Below are 18,091 nucleotides of genomic sequence, written 5' to 3' on the forward strand. Positions count from 1 at the left end.
CCCCCCCCCCCCCCCCATTAAATCCGCGCCTGGTTCATGTCATTCTTATGAGCATTTTTTAAACCTTTCTATCTCGGCATACTACTGGCTAAATATCTCGGCCTCTTGGTTTAAAGTATACATTTCAAGGTCACAGTGTCAAATGTGTTTTAAAATACGAATTCTTCTTAACAACCATCATGACCAAGAGTCACGATTCTTGGTTTGTAGTGTACTTGGTAAAGGTTTGTCAAGTTTGTTCAAATTGATGACCCTAAGCTACTTTCATTGTCAAATTGGGCAATGTGTGCCGTAAAAAAATAATCTACTTCTTTTGAATATACAGGGGTCAAACTTTTAAACGACCTATACATATTATAGTGTCATAGTATTTAGTCAGTAACATACACAGGGGTGAGGGTTTAATATTTATTTCTTTGCTAAATGTAAACCTTGTAGATGTTCCGCTAGAAAGTCGCTTGCGCGATGTGCACTAACTGACGATTGATACATGTCAAATAGGCCTCTTGTGTTTATGCGACGAACTTTATTCGAGTTGTCCCCCCTTTGACCACCACACGTGTAATAATCTCGGTTGTGGAGTCTACTGCTGACTTCTGTACAGCTAGTGACATAGCTAGGTCTTTCGTAGTGTACGTAGCAGAATACAGGTAAGATCTAGCAGATTCGACAGTCAAGATAACGTTGATGATAATGTTTTAATTCTCATGTATTTTAACTAATTTTGTTGTCGTTAAGAAATGGGGTCGCGATCGTGTCCCAATTTATACAGTTGCCTACTAGCAATACATATGCATATCTGCATATTTCGCTAACTCTACAATAATCTTGTCAAATTTTACACAATGGCAACACTAACCCTAGGCCACAATCACACGGGTTCGCGTCCTACTGTCATATCCCTGTGTATCGACCAGTGTCGATGTCGAACATTTATTATATTCCTTGCGTAAATATGGTTTAGATTTTAAACAACATGTTTTAGAGGGACCGATATAACGTTAGGGACTTGCGGTAGTACGTATGTAATATGTATCACTGATTAAATCAGAGAATCTATCTAGATGTTAATATTTATTTTCATATTTTGTTTTGGTTGTTGTTTCATTTTCAAAAACAATTGCCATCAACTAATAGTTTGTACTGAATGTCTGAATTGATGAAATACCCCAAAAGGAACCCCACAAACATGAAGGTGTGTCTGTTTAGACCAATAGCTATGTCTATTGTGTTAAAACGGTGAAGGTTAAACAGAGGATAACAAAAGACACCAGCATGTTAATTAGACTCTGTTTGTGTCTATGAAAACATTAATATCATTTCATTGTCAGCAAATAAACACATAACAAATATTTGACTATTTCCCTATTAGACATGCATGGGGAGCATTTATCTAGCTGCATTTATAACACACTCTCTCTCGGACTCTCCTCGAAATAAATGTTCCCTCTGTTAACTACTTTCTACTCCACTTTAGTGCTGGCGGACGGTTGGGTAAGTCTTGTTGGTCGGGATTGTCTCAATCACCTGTTTAGCTCAGACTGTATCTGCCAGTACAAACCCAACCCCGTCTATCCTTCCACCTTCCTTCAATCTGTTACCTTATCCTTATTGAGTAACTAAGTAGATAAGGATTAATTATCATGTGATGTATATAGTCTCTCGTTGTCAGTATAATGTGACTGGGTGGGGCGTCCTGCTGGGTGTCTTCGGCAGTATGTTTCAGTGAGGTAGCACTATAAAGTCGGCATCAGTTCCGCGCTATCACAAGGAGACAAACACGAACATATCGCAGCCTCCCAAAATACACACACATACACTACACGCATGTATCTTGCACACAAGGGAGGCCGTCCTTAAATGACCTTAGCTGTTAATAGGACGTTAAACAAAATCAAACAAACAAACAAACAAACCATCACAGATCTAACCAGCAGCTTTCAAGTCTGCCGCTGTTAAACCTTCACCCCTATGTAACTTTAGTAGACTCTACCATGCATTGATCTGGATGAGTCCATTATGGTCTACTCTACAGTGGTGAAAGGTTGAAGGAAATTCCCTCCAGTGTGAATTAAGCTACAAGGCTACCGTAAATCCAAGTATGTGCAATTAAAATCGGCCACATATGAACATATAGCAGAACTGAACTGGGTTGTTTGCCTGTGACTATGATAGCTCAATTCGGTAGGGCATCTGGCCAGGAGTTCTCAGGGTCCTGGGTTTGAGTCCCAGTTTGGCTGAGTGCATTTTTCCTTTCCTGTGTGGCAGGTTTTAATTATTCACAGGATTATGGTCGCCCGCTAGCTTCAAGCTGATGGGAGTTTCCCTTTAGCTCAATCAGTAGAATAGCAGACTGGGATTAAGATGGAGGTTGCAGGTTTTAATGATCCCTAGTGGAAGCACACTGTACTTTCTGTGCTGTAAACCTGTAACACATGTTACATATGTACATCTATGCAATGACAGATATCAGATATATTAAATCAGAGGCCTAATAATGGTTTTATACATCTGTTTAGAAATAGTCCTATTATGATGATGTGGAATGGATGTTGGCTTAAATTGCTTATAAATTGCATTTACATGTATCTATGATAATATTGTTTCCTGTTAGATCTACTGTGTGTAGTTTTAACAAAATTGTATTCAATATGCCCTGCCTGTATTGTGTCTGCCAGAATTATAGTCACCTTACAATTACCTGGTACATGATATTCTCAGTTTTATTCTGATAATTTAAACAATCATCCTTAAAAGGTTAACACAACACTTTATCATTACGATAGAGGTGATTTTATGTGCCGTTTGAACTGTTTTAATCATTCATTTGAACATTTTTTTCTCAAAGGTGAGAGCTGTATCAATTTGACATACAAACGTGGCAGCTAGCTAGGTTTTAATTGTACATAGGATTGCAGTCCCCTGCTATCTTTATGCCAGTGGGTATTTCCCTTTGGCAGGTTGGGTGTTACTCCTTTGACTTACTATTTAGCATTTGCGAGATACCTTTGTATGTTATAGTTGAATACAAGGTATTTTGTTTGTTAATGGTTTAGGTTTTAATAATACGGTCAAGAAGCAATCATGCTTAAAAATAACACAGTTGGATATTTAAAGCTAAGGTTATGCAAGCACCTCTTCTCTCCTATATATATATATATTTTTTTAATAATTAATGTTTTCTAATTAAATTGTTATTATTGACTATTAAATTATTAATGATAATCGCTATATTCATCGTTAATTATTAACTGTGAACTCTCGGTTAAACGTTTTTCATTTATGACATTTTTCACAACATTTGAATCTAGATAAATTAGAACCATGAAAAAGTAGTGATTTAAGTTTTGTATTTAAATTGTTTTTTGGAAGCTTGCAATAGGTAATGAGATCTCCACTGAGATATCCAAGGAACACTTCATAGCTCTTTTAGAAAAAGTGCGTCTAAAAATGGTTTGTTTTTGTATAAAAGGACTAGACACGAAGTGAAAAAATTACCTGGTAGTATAAATTCCTCTACCATGTGTTGAGCTTTTGAAGAAGAAAGATTTATCTGTTTAACATATTCTGATACATCGTACTGTACAGCATATTTTTAGCTGGTTTTTCTTTTGAAATAATTAGACTGGAACAGTTTATGGTAATAAGATTTGTAATAGGATACAAGTCGGTAAACGCTGACTCGGTAGTGTCCCCAGGGTCCTCAGTTGAAAGTTACATTACTGAGTTTAGTGTGAAATCTGGTTTCAGATTAAAATTGCAAAATACAATTCCTTTTTTCTGCCCTTTATAGCTGCTAGAATAAGTAATCTGATCAGTTTCAAATACATTTGATTTCATTTTTGGTGAGAAAACATACTAGTACATTTATAAAATTTCTCTTTGCAATTAATTTAAAAGGTCACTGACATACATTATCACAGTGCACAAGTGTATAAACTATGGACAATTAACTTGGTCGTCCCTTCATACTTAACTGGACTTTTCCAGACATTGATTTGGTAAGGTTCAAATGAGACTTTAGGGGTGAATGGGTAAACAGTACACAGCAGACCTATTTTGGACTTCAATTCATTATCAACCTATGCAGCAAGACCTACCCTAGATTTTACTGCCGACCCTGTTCTGGGTCTGACCCTATTCTTGACAAATTAATAGCCATTGTAATGTGTGAAATGAATTGTAAAATTTGACAAAAAGCAAAATATTGATTTATGAAGATATAAAATAAAAATGAAAATAAAATTATTTGGGATGTTACCTGAAACACACATATATTTTTTTTTGGCCAAAGTAAATAACAACTACCCTGATTTAATGGTTTCAGTCTTATAATTGTTTGTTTGCTAATCCTTTCAAAAAGGAACTTGGTATTACATTAATATTACAGATTTTCATATTTTGTTGTCATGACAACTCTTGAACAAGTACATGTATAACATTACTGATCTTAAAGATTTTATTTACTAAGTTGTTAATTAAATATTAAACTAAAACTAGTTATTCGGTCAAAACATTAATCAAATAACCAGTATCCATATTTCATGTACTTGCATGCCATAGGTTCATTTTCAATGTATTTTTTTTTTTATATATATCCGTCAAGAAGGATACATTTATAAAGAATTTCAAATCACATACAACTGTGTTATGGGAATATTTTCAGTCATATAAGTTTACCATTATATTGTGACAGAACTTTCAACATGTTGAGTGGGATTAGGAAGTCTGTTTCCACGGCAGTAAGAGGGGCAGCCAGGAGGGCCACAGTTACAACAAGTGCTGCTACCAAGGGGACAAACAAGATTGGAGAGAAGTCAGAGGCAGTGTTTCATAAAGAGCAAAAGTATGGAGCCCACAACTATGGTCCAATTCCTGTGGCCCTGTGTCGTGGAGAAGGTTTGTAGTCATGTTCACATGACCCTGTGTCATGGTGAAGTTAGGCATATATCCCTACCCTATGGCCATGACCCTGTGTCATGGTGAAGGTTTGTAGTGATATCCCCACGGCCCTGTGCCATGATGAAGGTTTGTTGTTATATTCCAATGGCCCTGTGTTATTGTGAAGGTTTATAGCCATATCCTCTAGGCCCTGTGTCAAGGTGAATGGTTGTAGTCATATCCCCTTGGCCGTGTGTCATGGTGAAGGTTTGTAGTCATATCCCCATGGCCGTGTGTCATGGTGAAGGTTTGTAGTCATATCCCCATGGCCCTGTGTTGTAGAGAAGGTTTTGTAGCCATATCCCCATGGCCCTGTGTTGTAGAGGTCTGTAGTCATATCCCCATGGCCCTGTGTTGTAGAGAAGGTTTGTAGCCATATCCCCATGGCTTTGTGTTGTAGAGAAGGTCTGTAGTATATCCCCATGGCCGTGTGTCATGGTGAAGGTTTGTAGTCAAATCCCAATGGCGCTGTGTCATGGTGACGGTCTGTAATCATATCCCCTGGCCCTGTGTCATGGTGAAGGTCTCTATTCACATATGCCCATGGCTCTGTGTCATGGTGAAAAATTGTTGTCATTTACCCATGGCATTGTGTCATGTTGAAGGTTTTGAGTCATATCCTTCATGGCCATGTGTCATGTTGAAGGTTTGTAGCCATATCCCCAAGGCCCTGTGTTGTAGAGGTCTGTAGTCATATCCCCATGACCCTGTGTTGTAGAGAAGGTTTGTAGTCATATCCCCATGGCCCTGTGTCATGGTGAAGGTTTGTAGTCATATGAAGGCCATGTGTCATGGTGAAGGCCTGTAGTCATATTCCCATGGCCATGTGTTATGATGAAAGTCTGTAGTCATATCCCCATGGCTCTGTTTCATGGTGAAGGTCTCTGTAGTCATGTCCCCATGGTCTTTAGTCATGTTGAAGGTTTGTAGCCATATCCCCATGACCCTGTGTCATGGTGAAGGTCTGTAGTCATATCCTCATGGTCCTGTGTTATGGTGAAGGTCTGTAGTCATATCCCCATGACCCTGTGTCATGGTGAAGGTCTGTAGTAATATCCCCATGGTCCTGTGTCATAGTGAAGCTCTGAAGTCATACCCCCATGGCCCTGTGTCATGGTGAAGGTCTAGACATATCCCCATGGCCCTGTGTCATGGTGAAGGGCTGTAGTCATATCCCCATGGCCCTGTGTAATAGTGACGGTCTGTAATCATATCCACATGGCCCTGTGTCATGGTGAAGGTCTGGTGATATCCCCATGGCCCTGTGTCATGGTGAAGGGCTGTAGTCATATCCCCATGGTCCTGTGTCATGGTGAAAGTCTGTAGTCATATCCCCATGGTCCTGTGTCATAGTGAAGCTCTGAAGTCATACCCCCATGGCCCTGTGTCATGGTGAAGGTCTGGAGTCATATCCCCATGGCCCTGTGTCATAGTGAAGGTCTGTAGTCATATCCCCATGACCCTGTGTCATGGTGAAGGTCTGTAGTAATATCCCCATGGCCCTGTGTCATGGTGAAAGTCTGTAGTCATATCCCCATGGTCCTGTGTCATGGTGAAGGTTTGTTGTTATATTTCCATGGCCCTGTGTCATGGTGAAGGTCTGTAGTCATATCCCCATGGTCCTGTGTCATAGTGAAGGTCTGTAGTCATATCCCCATGGCCCTGTGTCATGGTGAAGGTTTGTTGTTATATTTCCATGGCCCTGTGTCATGGTGAAGGTCTGTAGTCATATCCCCATGTCCTTGTATCAAAGAGAAAGTTAATAGTCATAATATCCCCATTTTCTGTGTAATGGTGACGGTCTGTAATCATATCCCCTGGCCCTGTGTCAGGGTGAAGGTCTAGTCATATCCCCATGGCCCTGTGTCATGGGGAAGGTCTAGTTATATCCACATGGCCCTGTGTCATGGTGAAGGTCTAGTCATATCCCCATGTCCTTGTATCAAAGAGAAAGTTAATAGTCATAATATCCCCATTTTCTGTGTCATGGTGACGGTCTGTAATCATATCCCCTGGCCCTGTGTCAGGGTGAAGGTCTAGTCATATCCCCATGGCCCCGTGTCATGGTGAAGGTCTAGTTATATCCACATGGCCCTGTGTCATGGTGAAGGTATAGTCATATCCCCTTGTCCCTGTATCAAAGAGAAAGTTAATAGTCATATCCACATGGCCCTGTGTCATGGTGAAGGTCTCGTCATATCCTCATGGTCCTGTGTCATGGTGAAGGTCTGTAGTCATATCCTCATGGTCCTGTGTCATGGTGAAGGTCTAGTCATCTCCCCATGTCCTTGTATCAAAGAGAAAGTTAATAGTCATAAGTAGTCATATCCCCATGGCCCTGTGTCATGGTGAAGGTCTAGTCATATCCCCTTGTCCCTGTATCAAAGAGAAAGTTAATAGTCATAATATCCCCATTTTCTGTGTCATGATAAAGGTTAGTGGTGTAATTACGCCCCTTGACCCTGTGTCATAGAGAAGGTTAGTACCGTCAATAACTATAATAGTGCTTTCTCCATGGGCCTGGGAAAATATAACTGATATGTAGATATCCATGACCTTGATTGTGTATAGGGCTGTTGTAATCTGTATTAAGAATTGTTGCCCTTAGCTTAATTAGACATACTAGTATTCTATAAAGTTACATCAATTCTACAGCCCTCGGTGACTCTTTACTTAAACTTAATATTACTACCCTGTACTTTCTATCCTCTATCCTACTGTCAGCCAGGGAGAAACTATCATAGTTTTACCTTTGGGTGCATACATGTGATCTCGCCCCTGCAGGGAGTCTCTCTATACAAGTATTTACTTTTCAAAATTTAAAATCCCTCTAAAGAATCGGAATATCTCTAAAATTGGTTGTAATATGAAAAAAACTATTATGAAATGTGCATATAATCATCAATGATGCTCCTCTATTTAGACAGCATTTGATCAGTGGAAACTACATTGCTAAATATAAAGCAGATTCATCATTCTTGTTCTGGTAAAAGAATGCTTGCGATGAAAATCACCCAACCAAAGCAATCTGCTGATCTCCCTACCAGTGGAGAGAAAACTGCCTACTATTATGTTCCAAGGTCGTCACATGCATTTGAGTTTAATGCTTTGGACACCTTACACATGAGTGGTGTTCTGTCAGTAATAGTAACACATAATATTACAGGTGTGTTTGTGTGGGATGTGGAGGGTAACCGCTACTACGACTTCCTCAGTGCTTACAGTGCCGTCAACCAGGGTCACTGTCACCCTAAGATCATCCGCGCGCTCAAAGAGCAGGCCGATGTCCTCACACTCACCTCCCGGGCATTCTACAACGATGTCCTCGGGGAATATGAGGAATATATGAACAGCTTGTTTGGATATGACAAAGTACTGCCCATGAATACAGGTAAGGAGGTCACTCTCACTACTAATCGCCAAATCAATAAGTCATCATCATTTTGTACATTTAATACAAGCTGTTGTATATACACGTACTCGTACACATTTTACACCTTAGTGTACCTGTAATTTACCAGACATTTATCTGATGGAGTGAAATCATACTAGTACTTGAAAAGATAAACATATCACTAGTTATAGCTAGCTTTTGAAAATGTAAACAATGTGCTTACCAACCTAAAGAAAATATGATTTGAAAGCACTGTTAATGAGTATTGGTACAGATAAGCATTATACGAAGAGTCATCAATGTAGTTTATTGATAGTGTTATACAAGGATTTGTGATGAAGGTTGTGTGGATTACCAGGGAGTAATACATATTTAAGTATTGTACCAGTAAGGAGAGTTGTTGTAGGTGTGGAGGGGTGAATAGGGTAGGATGGTGAAGGGTAAAGACTGTAAATATCAGTGTAATACAATCATTGTTGAGGGTGGTCAATATACGTGTTATAAGATAATTGGTGAAGGGGGGGGGGGGGGGGGGGGGGGGGCGTGGTGGCCAAGTGGTCAAGGCGTTGGACATTCTACTACCTCTAGCCCTCCTACAATAAGTCACGGGTTCAAGACCTACGTGGGGCAGTTGCTAGGTACTGGTCATAGGTAGGTGGTATTTCTACGGGAATTCCAGCTTTCCTCCAACACAAAAACCTGGCCTGTCCTTAAATGACCATGGCTGGTAAACGGACGTAAAACACAAACAAACCAAACCAAAGTAGTAATTCCCTGTAAATATGTTATACAATGATTGGTGAGGATGGTTGTTGTAGGTGTGGATCAGGGTGGAGAGACTGCCTGTAAATGTGTTATACAATGATTGGTGAGGATGGTTGTTGAAGGTGTGGAGGGTGGAGAGACTGCCTGTAAATGTGTTATACAATGATTGGTGAGGATGGTTGTTGTAGGTGTGGAGGGTGGAGAGACTGCCTGTAAATGTGTTATACAATGATTGGTGAGGATGGTTGTTGTAGGTGTGGAGGGTGGAGAGACTGCCTGTAAATGTGTTATACAATGATTGGTGAGGATGGTTGTTGTAGGTGTGGAGGGTGGAGAGACTGCCTGTAAATGTGTTATACAATGATTGGTGAGGATGGTTGTTGTAGGTGTGGAGGGTGGAGAGACTGCCTGTAAATGTGTTATACAATGATTGGTGAGGATGGTTGTTGTAGGTGTGGAGGGTGGAGAGACTGCCTGTAAATGTGTTATACAATGATTGGTGAGGATGGTTGTTGTAGGTGTGGAGGGTGGAGAGACTGCCTGTAAATGTGTTATACAATGATTGGTGAGGATGGTTGTTGTAGGTGTGGAGGGTGGAGAGACTGCCTGTAAATGTGTTATACAATGATTGGTGAGGATGGTTGTTGTAGGTGTGGAGGGTGGAGAGACTGCCTGTAAATGTGTTATACAATGATTGGTGAGGATGGTTGTTGTAGGTGTGGAGGGTGGAGAGACTGCCTGTAAATGTGTTATACAATGATTGGTGAGGATGGTTGTTGTAGGTGTGGAGGGTGGAGAGACTGCCTGTAAATGTGTTATACAATGATTGGTGAGGATGGTTGTTGTAGGTGTGGAGGGTGGAGAGACTGCCTGTAAATGTGTTATACAATGATTGGTGAGGATGGTTGTTGTAGGTGTGGAGGGTGGAGAGACTGCCTGTAAATGTGTTATACAATGATTGGTGAGGATGGTTGTTGTAGGTGTGGAGGGTGGAGAGACTGCCTGTAAATGTGTTATACAATGATTGGTGAGGATGGTTGTTGTAGGTGTGGAGGGTGGAGAGACTGCCTGTAAATGTGTTATACAATGATTGGTGAGGATGGTTGTTGTAGGTGTGGAGGGTGGAGAGACTGCCTGTAAATGTGTTATACAATGATTGGTGAGGATGGTTGTTGTAGGTGTGGAGGGTGGAGAGACTGCCTGTAAATGTGTTATACAATGATTGGTGAGGATGGTTGTTGTAGGTGTGGAGGGTGGAGAGACTGCCTGTAAATGTGTTATACAATGATTGGTGAGGATGGTTGTTGTAGGTGTGGAGGGTGGAGAGACTGCCTGTAAATGTGTTATACAATGATTGGTGAGGATGGTTGTTGTAGGTGTGGAGGGTGGAGAGACTGCCTGTAAATGTGTTATACAATGATTGGTGATGATGGTTGTTGTAGGTGTGGAGAGTGGCGGAACTGCCTGTAAATGTGTTATACAATGATTGGTGAGGATGGTTGTTGTAGGTGTGGAGGGCGGAGAGACTGCATGTAAATGTGTTATACAATATGGTTGTTGTAGGTGTGGAGGGTGGAGAGACTGCCTGTAAACTAGCCAGGAAGTGGGCATACCAGGTCAAAAAGGTGCCAGCAGACCAGGCTAGAATCGTGTTTGCTGACGGGAACTTCTGGGGCCGCACCTTAGCAGCCATCTCCAGCTCCACAGATCCATCAAGCTATGATGGGTTCGGCCCCTACATGCCAGGATTCGGAATTGTCCCCTACAATGATATAGCCGCTCTAGAGGTAATACAATCTGTGTTTGTGCTCTTTCGTTTTCCTGTAATAAATGTAAATGTATAGAATTTTGCAGGTTTGTTTTAGAGAAAGCGTATTACATGTACTACCGAAGGAATCTCTCCAACTAATCTGTACATACAAGCAGTTACTAGTATTGCTCTGACATTGTAAGTTCTGAAACACTCTTGAACTTGTGATTGACCATTATAGTAGTTATGGTTTATATCTTTCAAAAAGGTGAATGAATGTCTGAAAATGATACAGCTTAAAACATGGTTAAAAGTGCATTTAAATGTTCTAGCAACAATTTAGTTACAGACCGCAAAGTGCTTTGTGTGTATGAGGTTAGGGCCAAGTTTCTGCATTCCTTGACACTCAGCCTTCAGAGGGTATAGGACAGGCTATCTGTCCAATAGGGAAAGTCTGAGGATTCCTCCATGTCCCTTTGCCATGGAAAAGTTCCATACTTTTGTGGTTACCATACTAATTCATTTAATACTTACCAAAAAACAACTACCGGTTACAGAACCCGGAGAAAATATGAAACCAACACGTCAGTGAGGCTCACCTGTCTAAGATGACGACTGAATGTTTTATAGAAAGAGCTACAGAACCCGAATACCTGTGCGTACATGGTGGAGCCTATCCAGGGAGAGGCGGGCGTGGTTGTTCCCGACCCTGGTTACCTGGTGAAGGTCAGAGAGCTGTGTGACAAGTACAATGTCCTCTGGATCGCTGATGAGGTACAGACTGGACTCGCTCGGACTGGCAAGTAAGACGGATTTCTCTGTGGGCAAATTCTAAATTATTGTATGCCTGATTCAGTGTAATAGTCACCATGGCAAGCTTGTAAGACATGTAAAGTGTACAAAAAACAAGTACACTTCAGGTTAATTGAAAATGGCTATTTTTATTCAAGGCAACATGTTTATATATATATATGTTTGAAAAATTGATCTTTGAAGGATTTTGTGCTTCACAAGACTTAGATAGGGTGCGAAAATGCCACCAAAGTGTATAGATCTGTTAAAATTATCATAAAGAAAGAATATTATCAAAATACTTTAGAGGGAGGCCAGAAGGGAAAGTGGTGGTTAAATCAATTTTGTTTTGAATTTTAATTACTTTTAAAACCAGATCTTATAATAATCATCTTCAGCAGGTCTAAAGTGCACGTCCCTATATAGCGTGCTAAATATAGTTACAAAAATCATACAACATTTGACCTCATCACCTCCTGCTAATGGTCAGCTTCCTCTCATAATAACAATATATATTAAATTAGTGTGGTACTTTAAAATTCAATGACACTGATAGAAAACAAACAAAGCATTACTAGGACTATCATAAATTACCTAAACAAAGTTCAATTTGTATTTATGCCTAATTCCAAGTAATTTATAATCACCATGGCAAGCTTGTAACACATGTAAATTACACAAAAAACAAGAACACTTAAATTGAATTGAAAATGTCCATTTTTATTTAAAAACGACATGTTTATATATATGTATAAAAACATTATGTTGAAAAGTTTTTTTGTGAAATGCACTTAACAAGTATTTAATGGGGTACGAAAACGCCACATGGATTACAATCCCCTAATAAAGTATTTCTGAGCCATATTGATCTTTTGTCTAATTTAGGTGGTTTTGAGAAACTGAGAGCTCATGTTCGAAGGACATTTTATCTCTTTTATTATTCTAACTCCCTTTTTATTTTAATTATTTACACATACAATGCGAATGCTTTTAAAATGAACCTTTTTATCTGATTTTATCTTCGCTACTCACATGTTTGTTAAAAAAAATCAAAAAAAAATCACCATGGCCCTAAATGACCAAAGCCGTTGATGGGCCGTTAAACATAAACAAACAAACAAAATTCATCTTCAAAACGTTCTGTTTAAGATTCTCTTTTGCGCAGATACATTATGTAGCACTTCAGACCTATACTAACTTCTTCATTTGAGCAATCTATGTTTTGGACTGAATTTTTGCATACATATTTGAAATAACACCACTTCTTCATATTATGAACATTTTTGGTATACAAGAATAATAAAAATGAAAAATCTGATATTGAACATTAAAATTTTCACAAAATGTTAGATTAATTCACATCAGCGATGATTAATATATATAATTAATATATTATTTAAGTACTCCATGAAAGAAAATGTTCTTCCCCAAGTACAAAACGACGATTTTTTCCAGAAAAAATACATTCAGGCTGATATTCAATTTTTCGACCCCCATGCTGTAATAAGGTTAATTAATCATCTAAATAATTAGAAGAGTGATTCAAAGTAATAACATCGGATGTATAAGGGATTGAAAAAAGATAAAACAGTAGCATCAATCTCGCAGCACTTCTGAAACAAAAGTTACGAGTATGCAGGCTCCTATGTAAATTTAACATCGCTGGAAACATGTGCAGTCCCTTTCCCTTCCATTGTACTGGTACTAGTTTGTATAGATTGGTACCAGGTAGTCTTTTCTGGAACATTCAAGGTAAATGTTGGGGACAATATCAGTCTCCAGTTTGGATGCCAGGACATGTTACATTCAATTATAAACAAGTACTTATTTGTACAGCTAAGTAGTCTGGAACAGACAAGGCAGAATATCTTAATACCAAATGAAACCCAGATAGGAGAGTCAAAGCTACACATGGAATAAATAAACAGAATAACAAAGTTTTAAACACCACTTTTTGTATCAATATCGTTTTTTATAATATAATGTGAGATATACAGAGATCACAGATGTAATTAGAGTAAAAGTTAGGATGCATGATACACCATTTCTGTTATTTTCAGACGCCTGTGTGTAGACCATGAGAATGTACGCCCCGACATTGTGGTGCTTGGGAAGGCTCTATCAGGAGGAATCCTACCCGTACGTAATACACAAATATAAGTCAAGAGAATTTAGGAGGATCAGAGAAAAACTGCTGTTTAAATAAATAAAAAAAAAGCTGCAATTGTAGTCTCAATCAAATCATCTTAAGTTTACTGTACCAAGTATTTTTTTCCCTATCTATAACCTGAATTCTGCCTTTAAGATCCACCGTATATCTGTCTTGATATTCTGTGCCATTTTTATTTAAAATCAGTAATCAATTGACTTACTGTTTTGTTCAATCCATTTTTACTTCTCAGGTGTCGGCCATCTTGGCTGACGATCCCGTTATGTTGACCATCAAGCCCGGTGAACATGGCTCAACTTACGGAGGAAACCCACTCGCCTGCAAGGTTGCCATAGCAGCACTAGAGGTAAGTCAGACGTGAGAGTCTGTTTTGATACCATTGATAGAGTTTGGAGGGTCCTGGGTTTGAATCCTGGTCTTGCCATGCATTTTTCCACTCCTGTTGCAAAATTGGTGAGCTTGCCAACCTTTGTTACAAGCAGTGGGGGAATGCTTAGCAAGGGGATACCCGAACCTGGCTTGTAAATAGTTTTATCTCATTTCCCTATGTGTAAGATAGAGCTGTCAAGGGTAAGAAAGGGGTGTAGGAAATTTCTATCCTACTGCTAGGCTACACCCCATTTCACGTGACGTGACGTGACAATGGCTCATCAATATGACATGACGTCACAAATTTGGAATCTCCGATTGCGCAATGAGGAAAAGGCATCGTGATGAAACTAAAATCTATTACAATATATTTACCGTACACATTAGAAAGATGAGATGATTTTCTCTGTACAAACGGTGTATGCTGATATGGGGTATGCTAAATCTGGCCGACAGATTCGTTTTTGTCTAAAAACAAATCCAAAAAAAAAAAAATGATATTTTCAAAATGGTAGCCAGTCCAAATTTTCATGGTTTCTGAGCTTCTTCTGGTAGTTGAAATGAGAGAGAAATACTCTTTCATGCCCAATGGTGAAGAATAGGGAAATTCCACCCTCTGGATTTCCCTATCCTACACCCCTGGGCATGAAAGAGACTTATAGTCTTCGGGGGTGAAGACAGAAAAAGAAGGGAGGAATGTAGCCTAACTGGACTGAATTGATTGTCAACGATCAGGTTCTAGGGTAGCTCAAATGGTACAGCATCCATCAAGAGTTCATAGGGTCCTGATCAATGAGTTTTCACTTCTGTTACAATTCTATTGATATTGTTCCACTATAAATAGAGATTCACATGCTTGGTATGTAAATGGATCTCCCTTTTTCAAAAGATACAATTGAGTGAGATAATAATGACCAGTACCAAACTGAGAGACAGTAACGTCCTCTCTATCCAACAGGACAGACGACGTCCTCTCTATCCAACACGACAGACAGCGTCCTCTCTATCCAACAGGACAGACAACGTCCTCTCTATCCAACAAGACAGTAACGTCCTCTCTATCCAACAGGACAGACGACGTCCTCTCTATTCAACAGGACAGACAACGTCCTCTCTATCCAACAGGACAGACAACGTCCTCTCTATCCAACAAGACAGTAACGTCCTCTCTATCCAACAGGACAGACAACATCCACTCTATTCAACAATACAGACAACGTCCACTCTATTCAACAAGACAGTAACGCCCTCTCTATCCAACAGGACAGACAACGTCCTCTCTATCCAACAGGACAGACAATTTTTTCACAAAAAGTTTGTTGCTCGTCTCAATCAACCATCCTGCTGCAATCCATCAATCGCAGATTAAACAATGGGTTCAAAATCGGTATATGGCAGTTTTAAATTGCTTTGCTGGAGATTAAACATATTTTTAGTTTCTCTATTACCACTGCCATTTCCAAAAAATCAATTGAAAATGAGAACCTTTTATCAGTTCTCAGTATATGATGTGTTTGTTGTTCTGTAGGTGTTGGAGGAGGAAAAATTGGCTGAGAGGGCAGAGTATCTGGGCCAAATTCTTCGCAAGGAATTGTCGGAGCTGCCAAAAGATTTGGTGAAGATAGTGAGAGGAAAGGGCCTTCTTAATGCCATTGTCATCAATGAAAGTAAGTTTTATACAACAAGAAAACTTTCAGCTGTCTTTACAAAGTAGCCAATGTTTTCAATACTTCTTCAATTTAAAGTAGGTAAAAAGGTTTAAGTAAACTTAGAGAAAAAGATTATATATTTGGTAGCTTTACGCGGATCGCCCACCAAACAGTTTTCAATCTGTAACTATTGTACCTATGGGACGAGTGATTGATGGTGTAGGTGATCTCCCTTTTATTATAATGTACATCGTACATTTTTTTTTTCTCAACGTTTTCCATAGAAAAAAAATCACTGCTACTATATATAGAGTTTTGGTATCATTGCATACAAGTTAACAATTATAACTACTTGTACATGTTTGTGTTTTCACATTCTAGGATAAAAATGAGGTTGGCATTACTTTACACTTTGATATCATTGCTCTTCCAACTTAATTTCTTACCTCTTGTCATGACTCTTTAAGATAATTGTTCATAATACATCTATTTTTCTACAAGTTGGCTTTTCATTCTTTCTTTAAGATCATTGTTAGTACAACAAGAATATTTTACATTATTGACCCTATAAGTTGCTTTATACACTGAGCGTTTCTGATCGCTACCTTTTGTGAGGGTTCTTAATTTCATCTGCACGAATGCCTTGCCTTGTTTAAGGTCATAGGAGTTGCTAAATGGAAATAGGTAGTACATCCCTAGTTGAAAATCCAATGTACGGAGACAGTACGTATCACAATTTCCGCATATTCTAATGTTTAATATTAAACTGATGAATATTGTATGTTTATTATTGACAGAACAGTGTGTTCTTTAAATGCTAAAGTATTTCAAAGTAATCCAGACTTTAACTCAGTTGTTTTTTAATCAATGAGTCACATACATGTGTCCATTTTTTTTGTACTTCAGGAAACCGGCTACCTATTTCACTAATGTGAAGTTTTTCAAGAACGATAACTCTTACATGCAATTACTACATGTATGTGTATGGATGGTTTTATTATAAAATGTCAATTTTTAATCGTTTATAGATAATTAATTTTACACAATTTCAGCATTTATGAAATTGATATACATTAATGCAATACTAATCTGTGTTATTTTTTTCATTTTTTACATAAATTTCCATTTAAAATCCTTAAAATTCTGACAACCTATATTTTTTTTGTGGCAGAAAAGTTTCTTTACTTCAAAGCAATATAACTACAAAATTTGAAGAAATTCTACTAGGAAATGGCGACACAATCCTATTACCTTAATGAGATATTAGGGTATAGACATTTTCTATATCTTTTTTTATGCCTTCGAGACACAGAATTTATCTTCTCACATTAACTTATTTTGACCTGTCTTATAAAACATTAATGTTTGATAATGATTATCAGGTTAATATTGCTCTGATCGTACTCCCTTTAGTGGGGAAATGATGAATACATTGAATATGGAAAATTGTATAGATCTATTTAAAACTGCTGAAACATTTCCAGCACTACTGTACACACACATTATTTTGGAGAAGCTTTAGTTAAACGGAGTTAACTATAACATTATCTCCAGCAAAACATATTAGAAATGTTACCAAAGTAGGTGCTGAAGACTTTTCGACTTATTAAGCCCCTTGTAAGACAAATAAATAAATAAATATACAACATTTGATATAGTGCCCTATCTAGCTAACATAAGCCACTCTAAAGCACTTTACAGTACATAGATATAAAGTTAATACAATTAGCATATACATTAATCAATACAATTTTGAGGAATTCACAGGAGCTGCCTTATCGGGCACTAACAACTAGTCCTATGCCACCTGGCTAGTATCTCCCTATGTGTGTATGCCTGCATGTGTGCTGGAGATGTAATGTGTGTTAGACAAGCAAGATTAAGAGAATGATTTTGTAACTGACACTGCTCAGGTCTTGATTAAGAAATGTAGAGAGTATAGGATTCTGGCACATTTTTAGCTCACCTGGCACGAAGTGCCAAGTGAGCTTATGCCGTGGCGCGGCGTCCGTCGTCTGTCCGTCCGTCCTCGTCCGTCAACTTTTCCTTTAAACAACTTCTTCTGAAGAACGGACAGGCCTAGAGTCATGATATTTTGCTGAAAGCTTCGTTGGTAGGAGCCCTACAATGTTTGAGAACGAAAATGACCTTGACCTGTTTTCAAGGTCACAGGGGTCAAATATGTCAAAAACTTCAAACGACTTCTTCTAAAGAACTAAAAGGTATAGAATCTTCATATTTGGCTGATGGCTTCCTTGGAT

General features: G+C 38.7%; 1 protein-coding gene across 1 annotated transcript in view; it reads left to right on the forward strand.

Annotated features, from left to right (window-relative positions):
* The first annotated feature begins 534 nt into the window (after positions 1-534).
* LOC110441975 (ornithine aminotransferase, mitochondrial-like) overlaps positions 535-18,091 on the forward strand; it is a 22,103-nt gene continuing 4,546 nt past the window's right edge. Inside the window, exons 1-8 of the mRNA XM_021485310.1 lie at positions 535-650; positions 4,697-4,899; positions 8,108-8,332; positions 10,664-10,887; positions 11,481-11,653; positions 13,703-13,781; positions 14,045-14,158; positions 15,710-15,848. Coding sequence (XP_021340985.1) covers positions 4,707-4,899; positions 8,108-8,332; positions 10,664-10,887; positions 11,481-11,653; positions 13,703-13,781; positions 14,045-14,158; positions 15,710-15,848 — 1,147 coding nt within the window. The 5' untranslated portion in view covers positions 535-650; positions 4,697-4,706. The remainder of the gene's footprint in view (positions 651-4,696; positions 4,900-8,107; positions 8,333-10,663; positions 10,888-11,480; positions 11,654-13,702; positions 13,782-14,044; positions 14,159-15,709; positions 15,849-18,091) is intronic.

The sequence above is a fragment of the Mizuhopecten yessoensis genome, unplaced genomic scaffold (genome assembly GCF_002113885.1).
Source record: "Mizuhopecten yessoensis strain PY_sf001 unplaced genomic scaffold, ASM211388v2 scaffold716181, whole genome shotgun sequence".
In the NCBI taxonomy this organism is placed as follows: Eukaryota; Metazoa; Mollusca; class Bivalvia; order Pectinida; family Pectinidae; genus Mizuhopecten; species Mizuhopecten yessoensis.